General features: G+C 42.9%; 1 protein-coding gene across 2 annotated transcripts; it reads left to right on the top strand.

Annotated features, from left to right (window-relative positions):
• Positions 1-84: 84 nt before the first annotated feature.
• LOC311127843 (protein ecdysoneless homolog) lies at positions 85-10810 on the top strand. 2 transcript variants are annotated; one of them, XM_084159730.1, is made up of 14 exons: positions 85-420; positions 2417-2642; positions 2759-2876; positions 2982-3069; positions 3261-3439; positions 3625-3817; positions 4200-4328; positions 4443-4568; positions 5181-5266; positions 5857-5966; positions 6275-6524; positions 6735-6802; positions 8776-8984; positions 9139-10810. In XM_084159730.1, the coding sequence occupies exons 2-14, from the start codon at positions 2438-2440 to the stop codon at positions 9361-9363; spliced, it is 1986 nt and encodes a 661-aa protein (XP_084015856.1). In that variant the 5' UTR covers positions 85-420; positions 2417-2437; the 3' UTR covers positions 9364-10810. The 2 variants fall into 2 exon arrangements, with proteins under 2 accessions (XP_084015856.1, XP_084015855.1); XM_084159729.1 differs by having other exon boundaries at positions 289-420; positions 9136-9734.
• Positions 10811-18882: the final 8072 nt, after the last annotated feature.

Raw genomic sequence — 18882 nt, 5'->3', positions numbered from 1 at the left:
ACGTTTCTCGAGAATGTAAAAGACTACAAACCCCTGCGCTCTGTGCGATTTTCCTATTGCGCTCCTAAATTCTGTCCGTCTCTCACCGGGGAACTTTGGCTACGCATAATTAATAACATGTTTTTTGTAATTCCACATTTGATGTACATTTTACAAATGTTCTATTGATTCATTATACGTTTTTATTAATGTTGATTTTAAAGCACATTTTCACAGTAATAAATTATTATTTCTGGGATAAATCCGTTCCATATAGGAACCATAGCAAAACTATAGCTTCATAACCGAGATGTATTAATGGTAGGGCTAAAACAGTGTCTCAAAAACAGCATGAGAACGACAGAACTTGACAACTAATTACATTTTTATGGGACTCCTTGAAGACCAACGTTACAATATATACATAATAAACAAGGCAAGGTAAGACCTCTCTCAGAACGGTCACTAACGTTAATTTATCATGGAAAAGACACTTTGACTAGAATGGTAACGCGTTAGCTGGCTAGCTATCAGTCCAGTTAGCGTAATTTTATTGTCATGACATGACTTCATTAGCAAATATCCTGTAATTTTTAGGGTAGGCCTATACATTGAAGACTTCGAGAGATCAAGTTGTCGTGATCAATTGCAGTTACATATAAACAGTTAGCTATCTACCCAAATTACATCAGACTGTGATAGCAAGCTATCCTGAGGCATGTCCACACTCGAACCGTAGAGGTTAACAGTTAGCTAGCGAATCAGTATATTTATCGATATAAGACAAACTGTTTGTCTGAAAAGTTTTTTTGTTTTCCTATAATTCAATTAGCTATCATTCAGATGTCATTGTACATACAGTGCATTCGGAAAGTATTCAGACCCCTTGACTTTTTCCACATTTTGTTACGGTACAGCGTTATTCTAAAATTGATTAAATTGTTTATTTTTTTCTCATCAATCTACACACAACACCCCATAATGACAAAGCGAAAACAGGTTTTTTTAAGACATTTTTGCTAAAAAAAAACAACAACAAAAAACTGAAATATTACATTTACATAAATATTCAGACGCTTCACTCAGTACTTTGTTGAAGCACCTTTGCCAGCGATTACAGCCTCTAGTCTTGGGTATGACGCTACAAGTTTGGCACGCCTGTATTTGGGGAGTTTCTCCCATTCTTCTCTGCAAATCCTCTCAACCTCTGTCAGGTTGGATGGGGAGCGTCGCTGCACAGCTATTTTCAGGTCTCTCCAGAGATGTTCGATCGGGTTAAAGTCCAGGCTCTGGCTGGGCCACTCAAGGACATTCAGAGACTTGTCCCAAAGCCCTTCCTGCGTTGTCTTGGCTATGTGTTTAGGGTCGTTGTCCTGTTGGAAGGTGAACCTTTGCCCCAGTCTGAGGTCCTGAGCGCTCTGGAGCAGGTTTTCATCAAGCATCTCTCTGTACTTTGCATCCCCACAGCATGATGCTGCCACCACCATGCTTCACCGTAGGTATGGTGACAGTGGCATTCAGGCCAACGAGTTCAACCTTGGTTTCATCAGACCAGAGAATCTTGTTTCTCATGGTCTGGGAGTCTTTAGGTTCCTTTTGGCAAACTCCAAGCGGGCTGTCATGTGCCTTTTACTGAGTGGCTTCCATCTGTCCACTCTACCATAAAGGCCTGATTGGTAGAGTGCTGCAGAGATGGTTGTCCTTCTGGAAGGTTTCCCATCTCCACAGCGGAACTCTAGAGCTCTGTCAGTGACCATCAGGTTTTTGGTCACTTCCCTGACCAAGGCCCTTCTCCCCCGATTGCTCAGTTTGGCCAGGCGGACAGCTCTCGGAAGAGTCTTGGTGGTTCCAAACTTTTTCCATTTAAGAATGATGGTGGCCACTGTGTTCGTAGGTACCTTCTATGCTGCAGACATTTTTTGGTACCCCTCCCCAGATCTGTGACTCGACACAATCCTGTCTCGGAGCTCAATGGACAATTCCTTCGACCTCATGGCTTGGGTTTTGCTCTGACATGCACTGTCAACTGTGGGACCTTTATATAGACAGGTGTGTGCTTTTGCAAATCATGTCCAATCAATTGAATTTACCACAGGTGGACTCTAATCAAGTTGTAGAAACATCTCAAGGATGATCAATGGAAAAAGGATGCACCTAAGCTCAATTTTGAGTCTCATAGCAAAGGGTCTGAATACTTATGTAAATAAGGTATTTCAGTTTTCGCTTTGTCATTATGGGGTATTGTGTGTAGATTGAGTAATTTTTATTTATTTAATCAATTTTAGAATAAGGCTGTAATGTAACAAAATGTGGAAAAAGTCAAGTGGTCTGAATACTTTCGGAATGTGCTGTATGTCGTATTGTCCTGACCTACAGCAGTCTCAGCTGATAACAAAGTCAAGGAACATCACTTCTCTTGTTATTGCTCATATCATAGGTTCATCAAGCCATCCCCACTATGGACCCACTTAGGAGAACAGCCGTGCAAGAGGACATGGTCCAGTACTATCTCTTCTTGGTTCAGCCCAACCTCTCAGACACACAGGCTGACGAACTGTGTCTGCAACACCTAGTGGAGGAGATTTTGGCCAAGGTTGCCCCTCTCCTTATGCAGTATATCTGGCAACAGCAGCCATTCAACCTCAAGTACCACACTGAGAAAGGTACAGTACTGGTCCTGATCTGGATACAAATGTTCTTTGAGGATTGAAGTATTTGTTATATGAATGCATTTCAAGCTTTGACTGATTGAATGGTGATGTCTTGATTGTACCTGCAGGGGGAGTTCCTGCACACATTGGAGGTAGCACTGTGTTTGGGGACAGTGTGGAAGATGAGTGGTTCATCGTATACCTCCTCCTCCAAATCACACAAGCCTTCCCTGAACTTGCTGCCAGGTAGAGTGGAACACACAGTCTGTAAAGCCCTGTAATACTTCCAGTTGGTTTCAATTCTTCTTTTGTGTGTTCTTTCCTACTGATATTTACTTTAACTTGAAACAGGTTAGAGGACAATGATGGGGAGTTCCTTCTGATTGAAGCAGCAGACTATCTTCCCAAGTGGTTGAATCCAGAGAGCAGTGAAAACAGAGTAAGATATCTACGTGTGATGATGACTACAATCTGTTTATCACTCTGTCTGTACATCGCTTCACATACCTGATTATCCCTTGGTTTGTTGTCTCTGTAGGCGCACATCAGGTCTCACTCACTCAGGTCTCTCTCTCTGTAGGTCTCTCACTCAATCTGTGTGTTTCTCTCCCCCTGGTTCTGGTCGGCTAGGTGTTCCTCCACAGAGGTGAGCTGTACATCCTGCCCTGTCCCTCCCGCTCTAGCGATGTTGGCCTGCCCAGGGACGTGGTGCCCAGTATGACCCAGGCTCTGGCACTGCTCTCATCCCACACACAGGCCTGTCTAGCCAGCCCCAAGATCCGCACTGCCCTGAGGAAAAGACTGGAGGGGTGAGTGAAGCAGCAGAAACAACACTATGACTTGAAGTGATTGTAAGGTATCTGTTTAAGGGTCGATTTGGGCCTTATGATTGCTCAGAAATACATATTTACGGGTATATAGATTTGTGTAGGTCAAGCCACAAATTCAAGCCTACTGTCATAATGACCATGAGTGGGTGTATCTGTCTTCACAGATATCCAGAGAAGATCCAGGCAAACCTTCACCATGCTCACTGCTTCCTGCCCGCGGGCATCGCTACAGTGTTGGCACAGCGACCAGACCTGGTTGCCCCGGCAGTGTCAGCTTTCTACCTGAGGGACCCAGTAGATCTCCAGGCCTGTCGGACATTCCAGACCTTTTCCGCCGACACACGAGTCCTAACCTCGGTACACACAAGTTGCCTTTGACTGGTTGACGGGTGTATGCATTGTAGAGTTGTCACGAGACCAGATTTTATTTGGCAAAAAAGAACACGACGCAGACTAAACTCTATGGTCCTTTAAAACCTACTTTTGTAAAATATTATGTGCTATAGTTTGCTAAATAAACATGTGACTCTGGGTGAAAACACAAGGCTGTTTTTTCCAACAGTAGGACTGTTTTCCTCAAGAAATGAAGTCTACTTCATGTTTTGTTTCCTTTGCTTCCTTACTTCCTAGTATCGTGATACTGGTATCATGACAACACTAATGCATTGTGTGTTATGCAGTTTAGTTTAGTTTTGGTATGTTAGTGCTGTATTTACATGTTGTCTATATGTATTTCCAGGTGACGTTCACCCGTTGCCTGTACGCCCAATTGCTGCAGCAGCATTTCACCCCCGACCGGAGGAGTGGGTTCACCCTGCCTGCCCGGTCCCACCCCCTGTACCGTGCCCACGAGCTGGGCATGAAACTGGTGAGTTCACCCCCACCCACTAACATTTATCTATATTGACAATTCTCATAGACTTCTTGGGATAATTATTTATTGTATAGTTCTGTTAGTTATTCTTGTCTCTGACCCTCCCAGGCCCATGGCTTTGAAATCCTGTGCTCCAAATGCAGACAGCCATCATCTGTGCCTGATGCTCCCATCAGCTGTAACCCCTTGTGGAAAGGATTCCTGAACAGTCTGAAGAAGAATGGTTATTTCAGAGTGAGTCATTACTCTGCCTCTGACAAAGGGTGAATGGCTCAAGGCTTGCAGTGTCTACTTTGCTTGCACATATTTGGTCGATTTAATATGTTGATAGATATTTTATGTATGTCACATTTAATGTAATATTTATTTTATACGATATAAAATTTAGCAGACACTGTAGCTCATCGGTTTTGTACCAATGACTTGAGTAGCACTTGCTGTAGCCTAATGGTTATTAAACAGCTTTAATCTTGACAGCATGGATAATTGCTTCTCTGATGGTTAACCCAGTGAACTGATTACACATGTTCAAGAGTATCGATTTTTCTATTATTGGTTAGCAACAGAGACAAAAAAGATAAACAATCTTGCAAACAAATGTCAATAATTATTTTATAATGGTTTAGATTGCGAGACTGCTAATCTCTGTTGCTAGCTAACCAGTAAGAAAAAAAAAAAGAACTCCTGAACAGTAATATTTCCTAGATTACTCATAACAGCCCTCTATTTCACGTTTCAGTGAGGATAGCAGTGTCGTGCTGTTAGCATTGCAATTGTCAGTGATTCATAGCGTTATCCCCTTTGGTGACATAGTATTATTGTAATTGTGGTTGTTGTCTGTGGCAGGGGGAGCTGGAGGGCTCTGCACATTACAGAAAACTGATGACCTCAGCAGAGAACTTCTTTAAGCAGTCAATCACCCCAACACACAGGTGAGTGCTCTCAGCTTCACTGTAGGAACACTGGTGTGTCAGTACGTGTGCCCGCATATGTGTGTTCACTGTGGTATTGTCAATGGCGTGGTTTTAGAGGCCCTCCTCTTTGCCGTAGAGACAAATGTTGCTGTTTTAAAGCTAATTTCATGCAATTCTACACATTTTACCATGGGGCAGAGAGAGAAATTGCAGTTTCAAAGATCATTTATTGCAATTCTACACATTTTGTCATGGGGCTGAGATAATTTTCAGTTGTAAAGCTAATTTCCTACAATTGTGCAGATTTTGACATGGCTTATGCCTTGTTCTTATGCTATCTGAGTAACTCAAACATTATAACAAAATGCCATGACATTTTGGGAATTTCAGATTCTCCCTGACTGTCTAGTTTTTATTTTGATGATTGATTGTTAGTTCTCAAAGAGGATCTTATTGAAATATTTTTCTCCGTTATCTTTTCTACATACTTTATATCTGGTTTTAGTTATTTAAGTGTACACTGAAAATGTTTTAGCAATGCGCCACTGCTAAATGCATATAGGTGAAACACTGTGTGAATACACTATCCTGTGTGTGTGTGTTTGTAGCTCAGGTGGCAGGGCCCCAGGTGAGGAGGTCCTTCAGCTGCTACAGAGCTGTGCTCCCTACAACCTGGATGAGCTGAGTAAACGGGAGGCCCATCTACCTCCAGAGGATAGTGAGTACAACCCCTCACTTTACTATAGTACAACAGTCAGTCTTGTACCAGCTCAGGTGCATTGAGTGAAGTTCCTTTTTATTTTATCTCACTCACCGAAATGATATGTTCACACCACAAAGTAGCATGCTGGCTTTCATGTTAGATAAAACCACACAGTCATAAGGACTGCTGATTAGAGGAAGGGTTCAGCCTGTACTGAACATACTCATGTAGTAAACTGGGCAAATAAGCTGTTTCCATAAAGATGAGCTCATGAAGGTTGATGAAAACACTGATTTTCTCTTTCATCTTTACCCCATCTCCAGGTGAAAGTTGGCTGGATATTTCAGCCCAGGAGCTGGAGCGTCTGTTGGAGGAAAGAGTGGGGAGTGGAGTGGGGTTGGGTGGCTCAAAGCCCAGCCTGAGCAAACATACGCAGGGGGGAAGGAGTGAGAAAGAGGCTAATGAGAAAGAGGAGGGGGAGGAGGAGGGCAGCTACAGCCTGGTGGCTGTGACCCAGGGCATGAAGAACTTCATCAACGCCATGTCTTCACACGAGGGGGCCGAACTACCCTGGTGAGACTGACTGACTGGCTGATTCACTGTCTGTCCACACTGTTCTACTTAGCCCTTTATGTGGGAAGCTAACTGCTATGAGATAATACTGTGTAGAACGTTAATGTATGCTGGCTGACTGACTGTAACAGGTATTAATGTAATTTGCCTTTGTTTACATTACATTACATTACATTTTTGACATGCGTTTTTCTGGATTGTTTGTTACAGGTCCCATTCAAATGAGCCATTCAGGTTTGATCCAGACTCCATGGCCAGTGCACTGGACAGACTACTGGGTATGTACTTGAATAAGTGCTACAGTGAGGGAAAAAAGTATTTGATCCCCTGCTGATTTTGTACGTTTGCCCACTGACAAAGAAATGATCAGTCTATAATTTTAATGGTAGGTTTATTTGAACAGTGGGAGACAGAATAACAACAAAAAAATCCAGAAAAACGCATGTCAAAAATGTTATAAATTGATTTGCATTTTAATGAGGGAAATAAGTATTTGACCCCCTCTCAATCAGAAAGATTTCTGGCTCCCAGGTGTCTTTTATACAGGTAATGAGCTGAGATTAGGAGCACACTCTTAAAGGGAGTGCTCCTAATCTCAGTTTGTTACCTGTATAAAAGACACCTGTCCACAGAAGCAATCAATCAATCAGATTCCAAACTCTCCACCATGGCCAAGACCAAAGAGCTCTCCAAGGATGTCAGGGACAAGACTGTAGATCTACACAAGGCTGGAATGGGCTACAAGACCATCGCCAAGCAGCTTGGTGAGAAGGTGACAACAGTTGGTGCGATTATTCACAAATGGAAGAAACACAAAAAAACTGTCAATCTCCCTCGGCCTGGGGCTCCATGCAAGATCTCACCTCGTGGAGTTGCAATGATCATGAGAACGGTGAGGAATCAGCCCAGAACTACACAGGAGGATCTTGTCAATGATCTCAAGGCAGCTGGGACCATAGTCACCAAGAAAACAATTGGTAACACACTACGCCGTGAAGGACTGAAATCCTGCAGCGCCCGCAAGGTCCCCCTGCTCAAGAAAGCACATATACAGGGCCGTCTGAAGTTTGCCAATGATCATCTGAATGATTCAGAGGAGAACTGGGTGAAAGTGTTGTGGTCAGATGAGACCAAAATCGAGCTCTTTGGCATCAACTCAACTCGCCGTGTTTGGAGGAGGATGAATGCTGCCTATGACCCCAAGAACACCATCCCCACCGTCAAACATGGAGGTGGAAACATTATGCTTTGGGGGTGTTTTTCTGCTAAGGGGACAGGACAACTTCACCGCATCAAAGGGACGATGGACGGGGCAATGTACCATCAAATCTTGGGTGAGAACCTCCTTCCCTCAGCCAGGGCATTGAAAATGCGTTGTGGATGGGTATTCCAGCATGACAATGACCCAAAACACACGGCCAAGGCAACAAAGGAGTGGCTCAAGAAGAAGCACATTAAGGTCCTGGAGTGGCCTAGCCAGTCTCCAGACCTTAATCCCATAGAAAATCTGTGGAGGGAGCTGAAAGTTCGAGTTGCCAAACGTCAGCCTGGAAACCTTAATGACTTGGAGAAGATCTGCAAAGAGGAGTGGGACAAAATCCCTCCTGAGATGTGTGCAAACCTGGTGGCCAACTACAAGAAACGTCTGACCTCTGTGATTGCCAACAAGGGTTTTGCCACCAAGTACTAAGTCACGTTTTGCAGAGGGGTCAAATACTTATTTCACTCATTTAAAATGCAAATCAATTCATAACATTTTTGACATGCATTTTTCTGGATTTTTGTTGTTGTTATTCTGTCTCTCACTGTTCAAATAAACCTCCTCGCTGTCTGTCACTCGCTCCCTGCGTGCAGCCTCTTCTGCGCTGAGTAGCCATAGCAACGGCTCAACTTGTGCTGCTCTGGTCAATGAAGAGACGAGAGAGCAGTTGGCTAATTCTCGTCACTCTAAACTCAAGGAACAATTATTTTCTGTGAAATAATCTCTCCTGTTTTATATTGGACGAGAATGAAGCAATTCTGACATTATGTTATGATCTTAGTCAGATATGATTGTACTGCGCAGCAGGTTACGCGCAAATGGCTCCGCTTCAAAATAATAGTGATCAATTTAGTGATGCCCTGCCCGTACCCTAGTTATTGTGACGAGATTTTTTTAAAAATAGGCCCTACCCGGCCCTAACCCGATGTATGATGTCGGGGCCCATCTAGTCTGCGTACTTTTCAACTATGTGCTATGTAAATATTTCAGGGGCTAAGGACGAGGAGTTGGACTCAGACGACCTAGATGATGATGATGGCGATGATGATGATGATGATGAAGATGATGAGGGAGTGAAGGGTCCTGCTGGACTGCCAGGGGAGGAAGGGGCAGAGGCTTTGGAAGGTCTTAGGAAGTACATGGATGAGATGGATCATGAGCTTATGGGCACAAACATCGGACAGAGCTTCAACCAGCAGGCAAGTCAGAGATGTGGTGGATATTTATCGCTTCTTGTTGCAGTGTGCAAATTCTGTAAAGAGTTATTTGGAGAGAGGAAGGTTTGGGATGCATAAGTTGCATTAGTTGCATAGAAATATGTTAAGTAACAATTGTATTCTATGGTTCAAGCAGGACACCAGTAAAGCAGGCCCAACAGCCAACGGCTGCCCTTGTTCCCCCGGCGGGGAGGATCTGCTGGGTGAGGATGAAGAGGAGATCCAGCCCCTGAACATAGACCTTAACCTGGTCACTAACCTCCTGGAGTCTCTGAGCTCCCAGGCTGGCCTGGCCGGGCCTGCCTCTAACCTGCTGCAGAGTCTGGGCATCCACCTGCCCCCCAATACTGACCGTTCATGATGAACACCTGCCCCCAATCACTGACCTTTCATGATGAACACCTGACCTTTCATTATGACCTAGCAAAGAACACCGCCCATATCTTACTGAACAGCCAAGATACACTGGACTTTAAACTCCTGGCTCACATGGAGTACACCATGGACCACACCAGCCAGAATCAATATTGATAATCAGGATAGTGGTTTGACAACTGGATGATGTTTGTCATTCTAAAAGTGAACTGTAACCATAAAACTTTGTGATCCTAACATAGCACTTGTATTGCTGTTGGATATATTAATCTGATTCTGACCGTCCTAAATATGTGTATTTTCAAATGTTTTTTTACAGCACTTAGTCAAATAATAAAGACATTATTTTGGGGGGACAAAATGTGTAACCATTTTCTAAATTAATGATGTTAAATGTGGTTTCAAGGCAGTGAAAATAACTTTTTCTTCACTCACCTTGTGCCTTTTTATTATTGGAATCACATAGTTATTCAATATTAACCAAAGCCCAGCCATTTTCAGTAATACATTTGAGATCAGCTTGTGGACTTGCTCACTGACCAGGTTTCCATCCAACCTTTTTATCTGAGTTAAGTACATGTGGGATAAAAAAAAATGTCAATACAGGCTTGATGGAAACAGCAAATTTGTCATTAAACTTTCCAAATGTCGACAAAACAATATTCTAGACAATTTTTGTCGGTAAAATGAATTATGCGAAAAATGGCGGTGGAAGCTCCTTTATGCGCAAATATTCAAATGCGCATATCAAAGTAAACTTGGATTTACGCGATATGTTGTGTGGTCGTCCCACTACGACACGGGAAAGTTTGCAGTTTATTAGGCTACAGATGAAATATGTTATTATGAACTTCATAGAGTGGTGAAAGTGCACGGTGATGAGTGTGATGCGTCTTTACAATAAATATAGATGGATTTATTCTGGTGACATGATGATCGATCCTTGGCTGCTATTTGACAAATACAAATGATCTCGCTCTTATCCATAATAAATTAATCGTTTAGGTTAGCCTACCCGCACTGTATATGTGAGCTGTTCGCTAGATCGCACATGCCAAGACCATAGTGGGTATATTTGCTATTTAATGCAGCAGTTTTTGTTACAAAACAATCCGTAGAGTTGAAAATGCGATGAAAACACATTGATTTATATTCACTATGTGTTCACCATAGATATCCTATTAAATTACTAGAGGGGCTATGTCATAAACCCTCAAAGTTCCAGAATGGAGTGAAAGGGCAGCCATATTGGTCAGTCTAATTGTAATGAATGGCAGTAGAGGCATAATCCTGATTCTACTTAAACAGTAAGGCATGCGATATATCAGAATTGATGTAATATAATTATTGTCAACCTAAAATATTGTAATGTAGACCTAATTATAAATACACATGACTGTAAGTCGCTTTGAATAAAAGCGACTGCTAAATGGCATTTATTATTATTATTATTATATTATCCCCAACAAGTTCGTTTGGTGGAAACACACCACTGGTGGGAAAATTTGCTGAATTTCTTTGAGCGGATTTTAGAATATTCACATGAAAATCTGTCCAATTGGATGTTAACTTTTATTGTTGCATGTGGGGATTTGAAAAACCTTGAGGTAGACATAGTGTATCTTTATAGGTTAACGAACACTTGAAGTGGATTGCTTATTATCATTTAGCTTGTCAATGACACCACTCTAAAGTAGCAGCCTTATGACATCTTCCCAGTCACATTCTGATAATTTCTGTATGGTGGAAGTGCATAATCTAGCGCAAAGGCTAGGTTTAATCCAGTCTCCCTACAGATTGAGTGCCTTTTCAAACCATTTATATAGGTTCAGTAGTAAGTATGATATAAAGTATAAGAAGGAACACAAGCGCTGGTAATAAAAGTACCAAGCGCTGCACCTAGGGAGTTGAAAGTCTTTGTACTACAGAGAGGGAATAATACTGCTCTGTAGTACAACTATTTATCCTGCTCCTGGTAGAAGTTGACCATATAGGCACAGATCTAGGATCAGATTATTCTAGCCAAATCCTCCCTTTAACCATTAGGAGGGACGCAAAACTGACTTCAGACAATTATCTAGGGTCAACTTCATCCTCCTCCATGTTGGATCTTCTACAACAGGCTGTACAAGGGTCTTGTTAATCCACGTGCTGTGTGGAGTAGCGCTGCAGCCAGCGGTGAGAAGGTCAGAGTGGCCATGTCCACCAAGAGGTGCTGTAGAGCTCCCTACAGCAGTATTGCCAGCAGGTAGTCCACGAAGAGCAGGCTGTGCCAGCTACCCTCACCCAGTGCCTGGGGGCCCTCTGGGTGCAGCAGGCACAGGAAGCCCAGCACCAGGCTCTGGTTCACCATCAGGGTGAAGTACAGGTCAAAGGGCGAGGTGTGGGAGCTGCTGTGGCGCCGGGACTCGTTCTCAGCCACCTTGGCCAGCCAGGTCAGAGAAAAGCTGTGGAGAAGGAGGGCCAGCGGGGCGTAGAGACACTCCAGAACCTCCACTGACGGGAGACCCTGAGACGCTGCAGGGAGAAGGGGTAAGTTAGTGTACTGACACAACAGATGATTGACACCTCAAAACATTTGATTTTATAGAGTCTGTTATTAACTGGTAAATGGAGAGCAGTTCCCTTTGAAGCCTTAAGAATTCCCACATATCTTCCCCACCTACTTTCTCCTCAAGCTAAACACTGTAAATTCATTTACTTGTGATAGTGACAGAGGTGAAAGTGTTGACCGTGATAAGGTCTGTTAGGTGGACTGAAGGTGGTACTACCAGTCGCAAGCCATGGCTCCAGCCCACACAGAGCAGGGGCAGCAGGCGCATGGTGAGGGGGTACATGCCAGAGTGGGCACTGGCCTCTGCCCTCACACCCACCACAGCTTGGGCACTGCCACAGATAGAAGGCACCAGCAGGCGTTCACCCAGAGACAGAGAGTAGGGCTTCGGTGGTGCCAGGCCCACAGCATGGAGGAACAGCAAGTATAGCAGACTCACCAGCACCTGGGAAAGACATGCCATAAACACAGGCAAACATTAGCCATCATTAGCCATTTTAAAGAGTAACTGCTCGTAAAAACCAACTTCTCCTTTTGAAAACGGCCTATTTGGCATCGATATGAGTCAGAAACATTTATTCTAGTGTCAAAATTGACTACAAATTGTTAATAAGTGGTCATAAAGTCAGTCTCGTCCAAAACTGATATTTGCGAAATGATAGGAAAAAATTGTACAGTATGTCACATAATGAGGGTTCTGTAACAGTTTTCCTTGGGTTGGGTTTATTTCAATCCTGCCCACATGCCCAAAGCGGGCAGCACCCAAGTAATCATCAATTCGAAACGCAGCTGCATGCGACCAGATTGTAATGCCCATTGTCAATTTGGTTTGACATTTCATATCCCTATGGGGCTAATTAGGGACCATCAGTAAATTACATAATGTACATGGGACAATATTAAAATGTCAATAGCTCCCAATTTCAATCACTTAAAAAAAAACAAAAATAAATTGTAGAAATTCATATGCAAATATTGAACGCATTTAATGAGACAACTAAAAGGTCTGCAACATGAAAATATTGTCCCATTTACATTATGTAATTTATTGACAGTCCATAATTAGCCCCGTAGATAGGCTATCCAAAGTCAAACCAACTTTGCCACGGTAGCACACCAGCTGGCTGAAGATAATTTGCAATAATACTAGTCATTATTATTTCTAAAAGATACCACATAGCAAAGGCCTGATGATGATAAGAAACATTGATGATGGCTCATGTAAAATCATAATAACACAACTCAAAACCCGACACAGACTACTCTTATAATATCCCTGAGCAAATGGTGACCTACCTGGACAAATGTGATTGGTACAGCAAACGGGTAGTGGTACTGGGAATGAAGATATCAGCTACAAAGCCGCGGAGCTGATCTGCCAGGGCATACAACACCATGACCACTAGGGTGGCACTAAAACTGAGTAATGGCACCAGAGGCTTCTATACATCAGGCAAAAACCTCCTCAGTGTACAAGCACTCCTCCTCCATCTCATCCACCAAGCACTGTTCAGGAAACAGGGAACACAATGGTACAAAGAGTAATACAGAAGGAGTGTACTTCAGGAGACTATTGATAGAAACTAATTGGAATTCACTGCAATGAACTGCATATCTCTCAAGTGTCTACAATTAAGTACTATTAAACTATTGTCAACTATTATAGAAAACAGGTGAATACCATTCTGTCAGGAGACAGCCCCTGGTAGTGGGGTGAGTGTCGCTGGGGTCCATCCTCATATTTCAACTGCCTCTCATCAACCCCCCTACTGCAGCAGGTAATGGAGGTAGAGAGCCATCGTTCCTCCACTCTCTATAAAATGGGCGCTCACCAATCCCTTCCATGGCACATATCACAATGCCATCTTTATTTCTTTATTAATTTACTTCACCATTCTCTTGGGCACTCTGAGGCACTGTCTTGTAACTGCCAAAACACTATGCCAAAACAAGAGTTTCATTCCAAAACGCTGTATATACATTTTCAGAAATGTTGGTAAATTAGCTTTGATTGTTTAAAGAAATTATGAAAGCGTTTGGTGGGTTTTTTTCACTATCTAATGGCATGGGGTGGTTCAATGACAGACATGTATTTGTTAAAAATCTATCACTTTGTCACGCCCTGGCTCTGGGGACTATTAAATGTTGAGCCAGGGTGTAGATTTTCTATTGTTTAGTTTTCTAGGTTTGTGTTCTAGTTCATGTATATCTATGTTGGCCAGGGTGGTTCCAAATCAGAGGCAGCTGTAGCTTGTTGTCTCTGATTGGGGACCATACTTAGGCAGCCTGTTTGGCACTGTTATTTTGTGGGATCTTGTTCCGTTAAGGTTTGTGTTATTAACCTAGGACTTCACGTATCGTTTGTTTAGGTTCGTGTTGTGTATGAATGTACGCCTATCACGCTGCGCCTTGGTCTGCTTCATCTATCGACGATCGTGACAGAAGATCCCACCTTGACTGGATCAAGCAGCGTGACGAGGAGAGAGGATGGACCTGGGAGGAGATGAGTGAGAGTCTGGCCTGAGGGATGGAGGCCATGAGCACGGGGGAGAGACAAGCCCCCAAAAAATGTAGGGGGGGGCTCACGCCGTGGAAGACGAGGCAGCGGGAGGCCGCGATAGAGCGGTTCAGCAGGTTGGCAGTGGAGGCCGCCAGGTTACGGGGGCCACTGGTCACGAGGGAGAAGGATAGTGTGGAGGCACGGCGAGAGGAACTGAGTAGGCAGCAGAGGGAGCGGAGGTTTATGAGGAAACCCAGTCCCGCTCCTCGCACCAAGCAAGTGGTGTGTGTCACCAGTCCGGTCCGGCCCGTTCCTGATTCCCGCACAAGGCCAGTGGTGTGTGTTCCCAGTACGGTCAGGCTCGTTCCTGCTCCCCGCACTAAGCCTGTGGTGCACGTCGCCAGCCCGGTCCGGCCTGTTCCTGCTCCCCGCACCAAGCCAGTGGTGCGCGTCGTCAGCCCGGTCCGGCCTGTTCCTGCTCCCCGCACCAAGCCAATGGTGCGCGTCGTCAGTCCGGTCCGGCCCGTTCCTGCTCCCCGCACCAAGCCAGTGGTGCGCGTCGTCAGCCCGGTCCGGCCCGTTCCTGCTCCCCGCACCAAGCCAGTGGTGCGCGTCGCCAGCCCGGTCCGGCCTGTTCCTGCTCCCCGCACCAAGCCAATGGTGCGCGTCGTCAGCCTGGTCCGGTCCGTTCCTGCTCCCCGCACCAAGCCAGTGGTGCGCGTCGTCAGCCCGGTCCGGCCCGTTCCTGCTCCCCGCACCAAGCCAGTGGTGCGCGTCGTCAGCCCGGTCCGGCCCGTTCCTGCTCCCCGCACCAAGCCAATGGTGCGCGTCGTCAGCCCGGTCCGGCCCGTTCCTGCTCCCCGCACCAAGCCAGGGGTGCGCGTCGTCAGTCCGGCACGGTCCGTACCTGTTCCACCGGTGCCTGGTCCGGCACCGGTCAGCTGCTCCACGCCGGAGCCAGAGCAATCCGCTCCACCGGAGCTGGTGATGTGGATATACTCGGAATACATATCCCAAAGGAAATAAATGATCTCACTTCAATAAATTTTAATAGAAAGTTAGCAAAAATAGATAAGATCTTACTACCATGGAAAGGAAAATACCTGTCAATTTGTGGAAAAATCACCCTGATTAACTCTTTAGTATTATCCCAGTTTACCTATTTGCTTATGGTCTTGCCTACGCCTAGCAAACAGTTTCTTAAATTATATGAGAAAAAAATATTCAATTTTATTTGGAACGGCAAGCCAGACAAAATTAAAAGAGCATATTTATATAATGAATATGAATTCGGAGGACAGAAATTATTAAATATTAAAGCATTAGACCTATCACTAAAATCTTCAGTCATCCAAAAGTTATACTTAAATCCGAACTGGTTCTCAAGCAAATTAGTAAGATTGTCTCACCCACTGTTCAAGAAAGGCCTTTTTCCCTTTATTCAGATTACAACCTCTCACTTTCAGTTATTTGAAAAGGAAATAATCTCCCAAATGTCACTATTTCTAAAACAAGCCGTAGAAAGTTGGTTGCAATTTCAATTTAATCCTCCAGAAACGACAGAACAAATAATGCAACAAATATTGTGGTTAAATTCAAATATACTAATTGACAAAAAACCTTTATTTTTTGACAGAATGTTTAAAAAAGGTATAATCTTCGTAAATGATATAATCTGTAGGACTGGTGGAGTTATGTCGCACATGCAGCTAACAAAAACATATGGAAATGTCTGCTCTACCCAAAATTACAACCGAATAATTGCAGCCTTACCGCAAAAGTGGAAGAGGAAAGTTGAAGGGGGAGAAAGTAAGGAACTTGTCTGTCGGCCTTACATTAAACAACATAATTGGTTAAGGAAAACTGTGATAAATAAAAAAGTATATCAGTTTCACTTAAGGACCAAAGGATTGACAGCCGTCCCATATAGATTGCAAAATAGTTGGGAAGAGATCTTTGACGTACCGATCCCATGGCATAGTGTTTATGAACTGACACGCAAAACGACACCGGATTCAAAAATTAGAATCTTTCAATTTAAATTATTATATAAAATTCTTGCTACCAATAGAATGTTATTTATATGGGGGATACAATCTTCCCAGCTCTGCAGATTTTGCTGTGAAGAGATAGAATCATTAGATCATTTGTTTTGGTTCTGTCCATTTGTAGCTTGTTTTTGGACACAGGTCCAGGAATGGCTAAAGGATTGCAATATTTACCTGGAACTAACCTTGCAGATAGCATTACTGGGTGATCTGAAAAGTCATAGTCAATCAATCAATAATATAATAATACTTTTAGCAAAAATGTTTATTTTTAATTCACAATCTGTAGAAGCAATGAGAATAGAAAGGTTCAGAACTTTTGTAAAACATCACAGTACGGTTGAAATATATATGGCAAATAGAAATCCTATATGGATGGTGTTAAGAGATAGATGGGAGGTATTGAATAGAGTTGAAGGATGGGACTAATAACAAATAACAACAAATAATAACAAAGATAGCTAATAATGTAAGCATACTGTGTCCATAATAAGTATATAGGTTGTATGTTGGGAGCTTTTGGGAAAGAGCACAGTTAGAAAGATATGGCATTTAGAAGCAAACCGGATGGACATCATGAAAATGATCGGAGAGGTTGAGAGTAGAAGAAGTTCAGGAGCAAAAAAATAAATAAATATATATATATATATATATATATATATATATATATATATATATATATATATATATATATATAGAATTATTGTAAAATTAACTCTGTCCATAAGGTGTAGATAGTAAGTATAGACCGGAAGTAGAGGCCTGGGCGTTGTTGTTCACTAATTTACTCCAAGTAGGGAAAGGATGGTGGGGTTGAAAAGTAATAAAGGGGAATATATATATAAAAAATAAAAAAAACATGGGGGATTGGAAGTGATGCAGACAATTACATTAATAGAAGATACAATCTATCTGCAATATTAAGCTGATCCATCCCCCCCCAAAAAAAAAAAAAAAAAAAAAAAAAAAAAATCCGCTCCACCGGTGTTCAGTCCAGCTCCGGCCAGCGGGGCCGGTCCAGACCAGGGGCGCTACGGGGGGGTAGAGATAGAGAGGTGGTCACGCCCGGAGCCGGATACGCCGCCGAGGCGGAATGCCCACCCGGCCCCTACCCTCTTGTGTTTGGTTGGCGCGGTCGCAGTCCCCGCCTTTGGGGGGGGGGGGGGTACTGTCACGCCCTGGCTCTGGGGACTATTAAATGTTTAGCCAGGGTGTGGATTTTCTATTGTTTAGTTTTCTAGGTTTGTGTTCTAGTTCATGCATATCTATGTTGGCCAGGGTGGTTCCCAATCAGAGGCAGCTGTAGCTTGTTGTCTCTGATTGGGGTCCATACTTAGGCAGCCTGTTTGGCACTGTTATTTTGTGGGATCTTGTTCCGTTAAGGTTTGTGTTATTAACCTAGGACTTCACGTATCGTTTGTTTATTGTTTTGGTTCGTGTTGTGTACGAAATAAAGTATGTACGCCTATCACGCTGCGCCTTGGTCCGCTTCATCTATCGACGATCGTGACACACTTGATGATTTCATTTTAGAGACAAGTAATAATATAGTTTTTTTGCTAAATGTTATATATCCACCTCACTCTCTGAGAAATAAGAAGTACTGCTAGGTTTCAAACAGCCAAATGTAACAAATAACTACATTTTTTATCAAGAACTGTACAAATGATACATTTGTGACAGATATTGAAATACAATTTTAATAAAGATAAATAAGAATTCAATACAGTAATATGAGATCTGTATGTAAAACATTTACCTTTGACATTTTAGTAAAATAGTAGATGCACTTATCCAGAGGGACTTTCAGTAAGTGCATTCATCAAAATAGCTAGGTGAGACAACCACATATCACAGTCAAATATACAGGATACGAACATTCCATTCCAGCTAAAAGATGGATATATAGCGTTGAGCAAAAATAAAGAAACATTTTCATGCACATCTAAAATATATGAATAAAAAATCTGAGAACAGTAATATTTTAGACACACATGAAGGTACTCATAAGCAATCATTTCTGATGAAAACATTGGTGGATATAACGTTTTGAAAATGAACTCTTCAAATGGACTATACTATACCCTATATTTACTCAGCCACTACTCCATAAGAAAAATGTTGTTTCTTAGACATTTCATATCCACCTTTCTATCTGTGGTCTATAATATAGAGTGGAAACATTGGTTTGTTTTTACGAAAGGGCATGCTCGTAGTAACTATATCGGATTGAAAAAGTCATTATGTAAATAAGCCTTTTATATTGTACTTATTTGACATCTTCATAAACTGAACTTACTGAAGGGACGATGATACTGTACAATGATACTGTCCATCGCAAGTCATCATGTAGCCTCTAACACATAAGAATCATGAACATGCATATGACATAAGCACCATATA

The sequence above is a fragment of the Coregonus lavaretus genome (assembly GCF_964263955.1).
Source record: "Coregonus lavaretus genome assembly, chromosome: 1".
NCBI classification, from domain to species: domain Eukaryota; kingdom Metazoa; phylum Chordata; class Actinopteri; order Salmoniformes; family Salmonidae; genus Coregonus; species Coregonus lavaretus.
The sequence above is the reverse complement of the archived record's forward strand: the minus strand, read 5'-3'. Positions and strand labels throughout refer to the sequence as shown.

Coding starts and splice junctions, on each gene's coding strand:
- LOC311127843 (XM_084159729.1), top strand. CDS start 2,438: ATGGACCCACTTAGGAGAACAGCCGTGCAAGAGGACATGGTCCAGTAC. Junction 3,440..3,624: donor CTGAGGAAAAGACTGGAGGG/GTGAGTGAAGCA, acceptor CTGTCTTCACAG/ATATCCAGAGAAGATCCAGG. Junction 5,267..5,856: donor TCAATCACCCCAACACACAG/GTGAGTGCTCTC, acceptor GTGTGTTTGTAG/CTCAGGTGGCAGGGCCCCAG.